The sequence below is a fragment of the Benincasa hispida genome, chromosome 1 (assembly GCF_027475165.1).
Source record: "Benincasa hispida cultivar pf3 chromosome 1, pf3_genome.v1.1, whole genome shotgun sequence".
Lineage (NCBI taxonomy): Eukaryota > Viridiplantae > Streptophyta > Magnoliopsida > Cucurbitales > Cucurbitaceae > Benincasa > Benincasa hispida.
The window spans coordinates 68,257,212-68,264,237 of record NC_143478.1 but is presented as its reverse complement, the minus strand read 5'-3'; the positions used below and the strand labels follow the sequence as shown (position 1 = coordinate 68,264,237).

Sequence of the window (7,026 nt, the reverse complement as noted above, 5' to 3'; positions counted from 1 at the left end):
AATTTAAATCTTAAAGTTTCATAAGTGTATCAATTTAAGCCCTCGATTATGTTTTATTTAGATAAACATCGTGTGAGACTTATAATTTTATCAATTAAATCTCTAAACTTACATAACTGAATCAGTTTAGACTCTCTATTAAGATTTATTTGAAAAGTACCCATTCAAATTATAATCATCAATCTTATTAAATCAATGTTTGTATAAATCTACACACATATAAGAATTCATATATTGATGATTTTCAAATAGAATCATAATAAAGATTTTAAATCGATTCACTTATAAGAATTTATAAGTTTAATGGAAACAATTAAATGTTTTGCCTAATATTTTTCAAACTAAATTTGAAAGGAATGCGTAAATTGACACCTGAAAGTTTAAGTTTTAATTGATATACTCATGAAATTCATAGTTTAAATTGCTACAATCATTAGTTTTGGATTTAAATCGATACAGTCCCTAAAATTTATGGTTTAAATTGATACAACTTTTAAAGTTTAGAGTTATAAATTGATATTTACCCTTTTAAATGGTTCGAGTTCCTTGAAATATGGCAGTCGAAATGTTTTTTTCTTTTCTTTTCTTTTTTGTTGCACATGCACATATTTTCATTGAAAAGTATATTTTAAAACTATTTAACAAAAATATTTTGGATGTCACATATAAAAATAATAAGATATAAATTTAGACTTTTATGTTTTACAAATGTAAATGGTGTATGTCTTTTGTGTCGCTTTGACACGTCACGTATTAGTGACTTGATATGTGGCATTATAATTTTTCTTGAAAAAAATATACTTTTTTTAATTTGATTTTTTTATATCAAACATGAATGAGTAATTGATGACAATATTCTTAGATTCATAATTCATTTAAATAATTTTTTTTTAAAAAAAAAACTCCGATAAAAAACTAGAATTCTTCTTATGTGAGAAGCGTAGACTTTGTTATTTCAAATTTTATTATTTTTCTCCCATTTGTATATAAAATTATGCATATATATACACACGAACAAGCTCATATTAAAATAAAAGTTGACATTATAGTTTTGGTTTTACCTCTACCACTAGTAATGGATGTACCATAAACTCGAGGTACTCATTTTAAAAATATATAGCTTCTAAATTATTATTATTATTTTTTCCTTATCTTAAGGCTCTTTAAAGAAAGATAATATCACGATATTAAAATTTGCCGAGGAGAATTTACAAATTAAATTAATAATTTTATTTCATTTATAAATTATTTGGATTGCTTCTTTGTAAATTACTTTTACAAGTTTTGAGATTGACAATATCAACATGAACGAAAAACAACGGATCCACTAAAAATTGGCCAAATTAGGGTAAAAATATATAGTATTGATCCAAAGATAAAATATCTGAATTTCCAAATCACCTAACCGGAAAAAAAGGTTAAACAAAAAAAAACAAAACAGAGACTAAAACTGGATAAAACTCATATAATAAACAAGATTATTTTCAAATGAGGTGGTTTTAAGGATAGGATTAACAATATCCAAATAGAGGATAGAGAGAAGAAAATTAAATAAAAATCAGAGAAAAAATTGGAAAAAATTAATGGATTCAAAGATATTTGACGAAAATATCACCATTCAAATATGGAATGTTGAACTTTGACCGGTCTTTTTCTTTTAACCCTGAAAAAAATTCTCACTTTCCCATGGGTTATTTTCCGAGAAATTCCAGAAAGAAAAAAAAAATACTCAATTAAAAGTTTAAATAGAAAAATAAAATTAAATCGTAAAAATCATCCCTAAAGTAGGGTGATAATGTAATTATAATTACACCCATCAAATTTTTAATGGTACAAATTGAGCTCTCAAACTTATAAAAATGTTAAAATTAGAAACTAGAAAGGATGAAAATTGAATCCTCAAATTTATACAATTATTATAATTTCTATAATTATATAAATTTGAGAGTTTATTTTTAATATTTATATAAATTTGAGAGATTAATTTTTATAATTAAAAATTTGAGGGTATAATTATAAATTTAACCGTAGTTTAGATTTTGCAATTTGTGGTAAGAACAACTAAAGAAACGCGCATGAAGGTTCAAAATAAGGCAGCAAAAGAGTCCGGACACGTACAAGATTCTGATTGGTTAAGAGAATCACCAAGTCGTCCGACTTTAGAAGAATATTTTAGATAGGGCAAAACAGTAATTTCACAGGAGAAAATTGGAGGAAATGGTAATATCACCACGTGGTAATACAGTAACGGAAACCAAGAGCCTATTTATACGCAAAGACGAGCAAAATTCATCTCACAAACAGAAAAAAAAAAAAAGAAAAAAAATTAGAGAGATTAAAAAAAAAAATAGAAAAAATAGATAGATAGAGAGAGGAGAAAGAGAAGAGAGTTGCGGTTCGGTTGATCAATCGATGAGCAAATTGCTTCCGGTTCAAATTCTCTTTCTCTTTCTCGCTTCAATTTTTTATTGAGAAAGGAAAAAAAAAAAAAAAGAAAAAAAAATCCAGTTTTTAGGGCTATAATAATTTTGTTTGTTTCCCGGGAAAATGGTGAGGGAATCGCCGAGAAAATGTTCACATTGCGGATTAAACGGACATAATTCGCGAACTTGTGGAAACTTTTCGAAGGGGAATATTAGTAATAATAATAATAACAATAATAGTAATTGTAATTATTATTGTGTGAAATTGTTTGGAGTTAATTTAATGGACAATAGAGATGAATCTATGAGGAAGAGTTTGAGCATGGGGAATTTGAATCTTCACGCATGTAGCAATAATGTTCTTGATCTCAATAACAACGCCGCCGCCGCCGCCGCCGTCAACAACCTCGCCGGTGATAATGCCGTCGCCGCCTCCGCCGATGACGCTGGGTATCTTTCCGATGGCCTTATTCATAACAAGAGACGCAAAGCCGCTCATGAGAGGAAGAAAGGTTCGTAACCCTATTTTATTTTATTTTATTTTTTCTTCAATTTGTTCTTATGGGTTTTCTTATTATTTTTTTCCCCTTAGAGATGCATTAATTATTAATTATCAAAAAATTTATTTAGCTCGAATTTGCCATTTATCGTTAAACTATTCTCTTGTTTTCAATGCACTACTAATTAATGCAATATATTTGCCTTTTTTTTTTTTTTTTAAATTTGAGTTCAACAACTATGAGTTGGAAAAATCGAACCATCGATCTTTGAAATGGTAACTGGTATTTTATGTTCAAATTAGTCGACACAACTCGATTGTGTTAAAGCACTCATAACCTCGTTTCAGGAAAAGTTTATATTTCCATCTGACATGCATAATTCGATTGTTAAAGCATCGGTAATCTTATCTTAAAAAAGTTCATATGTTTCTTTTAATCCCCAATTATTAGATTAAGAGTTGAGTCAAATGTGCAAAAACTTCTCTAAAATGGTTAAAATCATATTTGTTATTTTTAAAATCACTAACACATATTTGGGTTAGCCTAGTAATAAATAGGAGGCATGATCTTGATAAATGGGCTAAGAGGGTATGTTTCAGTCTATAATGGTCATTTACTTAGGATTTAATATTCTACCGTATCTTTGACACCCAAATATTGCAGGATAGGTGCTTTGTCCCATGAAATTAATCGGAGTACGGATAAAGCTAGTCAGATGCTCATGGATAGGAAATAAAAAGAAATTATTCAAACGAAATTTGATGATGTGAAAATTGTATTTAAGAGTATGAAATTAAATTTATGTGATAAAAAACGTGTTTCGGCGTGATTTTTAACATGACAGAATTAATTTTAATAATTTTAAAATCACTCTCAAACTTGAACGAAGTAAATTTTTTAGATTTGCATGTTGTGTATAGAGAAGATAGTTGGTTCATGATATGCAGGAAAGCCATGGAGTGAGGAAGAACATAGAATATTTTTGGCTGGGTTGAAGAAGCTGGGGAAAGGGGATTGGAGAGGAATTTCAAAGAATTTTGTGACCACAAGAACACCAACTCAAGTAGCCAGTCATGCCCAAAAGTACTTTTTGAGGAAGATGAATGCAAATGATAAGAAGAAACGCAGAGCTAGTCTTTTTGACATACCTGAAATCAAAGTAAATTATTGTTTTTTCCATTTTTGGAATAATAATCTTCGTCTTTAAAAGTCTGTTTGGAATGATATTCTAGATCGACTTTTATTTTTTCGTTATTAATGTTTTTTTAACCACAGAATAATATTCCTCGAGATTGTCAGACTCTTGGTGAAACGTCGTCTCAAAATTTGCTGCCAAATAATAATAATCCAGAAAACCAACAACAGGTAAAATTTAGATACTGTTTGATAATCATTTGGTTTTCGTTTGTTTTTTTATCCTTTGGTTCAAAGTATTCTCAAAATTTAAGCAAATTAGGTCTATTTGAGTGGACAACTCAATTTCTATTGTGTGCTATTTTGTGTTGTGGATTCACTGAGTTGAAATATGTGTTTGTAAGCATTTTGAATTATGTTTACGAAAACGGTTTTTAGATCATGTGATCCAATCCAAATATTGCAAATTTTAAAAACAATATTTTCATATTTTCATTGAATTTGAAATTTTAATAAAGCAAAATATTAACCGATATAGTATTTCATGTCATAAACTCAATTATTTTTGTTAAATTAAAATATACATTATATAATATACTACTAATTATATAATATTACAAAATAATAATTATATACCATTTTTCACAAGTTCATAAATTAGTCAATAATAATAATTTATATTCAACCTAATATTTAATATTAGTTAGTGAGCAACTATAATTAGCTTAATGATTTATAAATATATTATAAAACACATTTTAAATAATTATTTAAATTAGAATTTAATTTCTGAATCTGACCAAACACATATTCGAAAATATGAAATACAATCATTTTTCATTGAATCCCATCTTGCTTTCAAATTTTTGTTTTCCAATTTCCTACCAAACAATTCATCAATTTTAAACTCTTGATTTTGTTTCTAAAAATTAGCGAAAAAATGGAAACCATAGATAAAATAGTAAGAAAACAAACATAATTTTGAGAGGTCGAATTTAGTTTTTTTTTTTTCTTTTTAATTGAATATATGAATGTTGTTGTAGGTGAATAATTTACCAACACAACTTATCAATCGATTCCCTCATCTTTGTTTGGATACTCCTCATTTTATTTCTCCACCAACTGGAATATCACCATCCTCTACAGTTGCTGCAAATTTGAATGACATTCCTTATGTGGTAAGAAACTCTCTTTTGTGTTTTTAAACATCAATAGGAATTCAAGTTTTTTTTTTAAAGTAACGTTTTTGTTTTGAGAATTTGACTAGGAATTTAAGTATTTTTTTAAACAAATATGAACACCCATAATTTGAAAAATTAAAATAAAACAAGTTTAAATTTCAAAAACAAAATCAACCTTCTTAGATCGGTGAAAGATGAATCATGCATGAACATAATGTAAATAGTACAACATTACAACAATTTATTTCAGTTTAATTAATCATTGTTAGTGAGGCTCAAGATTTAAAATATTGATGTCTGAAAATGTCCATGCAAATATTAACAAAACTTTAACTTCAATCAATATTTCTGAAAAAAAATATTAAAAACAATAAAAATTTACCCTTTTAAAAATGAACGAATAAATTTTTTTTGTTGTTATTGTTATTTTTTTTATGTTTTTGTGGATTTTTACCATAGACACGTCAACAGAAATTTTATATTATAGTTGGATTCAACCATCAATCTCAACTCGAATAATAATATTACATTTATTTCTCCAAAAACTTGATTAATCATATAAAAAAAAAAATGGAGCAAACCCTAAACAAATTTTATGATAATTAATGATCTTAAAATTTGATGATAGGTTGGAGTTTCCCCCAGTAATGTTCCAATAATCCCTTTGGTGAATGTTGGAAGATCAAGAGGAGTTATGAGCCCAACAAAAAGTCCAATAATGGCTGCACATCCATCTGGTATTCCTCCTTCTCCAAGATCTTCTCCAAGCAGACATTTATTGATGCAGCCTTCTGCCCTAGCAGCAGTGGCTGCAGCCTCCAATTTTGAGACTGATGCTCTAGAACTCAAGATTGGGCTGCCTCAATCTCCACAGCCTAAAAATTTGTCATCTCAAACAACTTCTGGAGCTATTAGAGTTATATAAGAAGAAGGAGAAAAAAAAACCCTAAAAAAAAAAAAAAAAAAATGAGTTGTGTTATCAAATTTCTTTTCTAAGAAGGTTAATTAGATTAAGATAATTTTTTTTTAACCCTTTTGTCCTCCTTTTTTACCTCTATGTAATAGGGTAATAATTGCTTTAATTTGTACAACAATCTTTTTCAATAGACCAATAATATAATTTGGTCATGTGTCATGTTTGCAAACATGGATCTTGCTGGTAATTAAGTTGTATTTCTCCTCCAATATAATTCTTCTTTTTTTAAAAAAAAAAACATATTCTACATCATAACAAATTTGTATTTGTGTTTGTGTTATTTAACCTAAGGATAAAATGGAATTTCACTCTTAAAAAAATAAAAAAGGAAAAAAAAGAGAGTAAAATCGTTTTTTTTTGGGACTAAGTCATTTTATATAAAAGCTTGTTTGATAGACTATCTGAAAATAAAATTTTGAAAATAAGAGATATGAAGAAAACTGAATTATATTTAATGTTTTCAGATACGTGTTTGGTTTGATAACAGATTCAGAAATTAAATTCTAATTTAAACAATTTTTTAAAATATTTTTGAAAATATATTTATAAACTATAAAAGTAATTGTAATTACCCATTAAATACTAAGTTGAATATAAATACTATTGTTAGTTAGTTTGTGAACTTGTTTATGTTAAAATTTTCGTATAGTTATTATTTTGTAATATCATATAATATATTATATATTATATATTACGGAATTTAATTTATAAAAAATAATTGAGTTTATAATTTGAAGTACTATATTTGTTAATGTTTTTCTTCTTTTTAATATAATTCTACATTTTACAATTTGGAATTCAAAATTTGGATA

General features: G+C 26.9%; 1 protein-coding gene across 1 annotated transcript; it reads left to right on the top strand.

The window, feature by feature from the left end:
- Positions 1–2,406: 2,406 nt before the first annotated feature.
- LOC120069081 (myb-like transcription factor family protein) lies at positions 2,407–6,266 on the top strand. Its single transcript, XM_039020763.2, has 5 exons — positions 2,407–2,935; positions 3,871–4,082; positions 4,199–4,288; positions 5,101–5,235; positions 5,867–6,266. Exons 1-5 carry the CDS (start codon positions 2,548–2,550, stop codon positions 6,161–6,163), a joined length of 1,122 nt encoding a protein of 373 aa, XP_038876691.2. The 5' UTR covers positions 2,407–2,547; the 3' UTR covers positions 6,164–6,266.
- The last annotated feature ends 760 nt before the right edge of the window (positions 6,267–7,026 follow it).

Excerpts from the sequence above, each read along its gene's own strand:
- LOC120069081 (XM_039020763.2), top strand. The coding sequence starts at position 2,548 with ATGGTGAGGGAATCGCCGAGAAAATGTTCACATTGCGGATTAAACGGA. Across the intron at positions 2,936-3,870 it reads CGCTCATGAGAGGAAGAAAG|GAAAGCCATGGAGTGAGGAA; the intron begins GTTCGTAACCCT and ends CATGATATGCAG. Across the intron at positions 4,289-5,100 it reads ATCCAGAAAACCAACAACAG|GTGAATAATTTACCAACACA; the intron begins GTAAAATTTAGA and ends ATGTTGTTGTAG.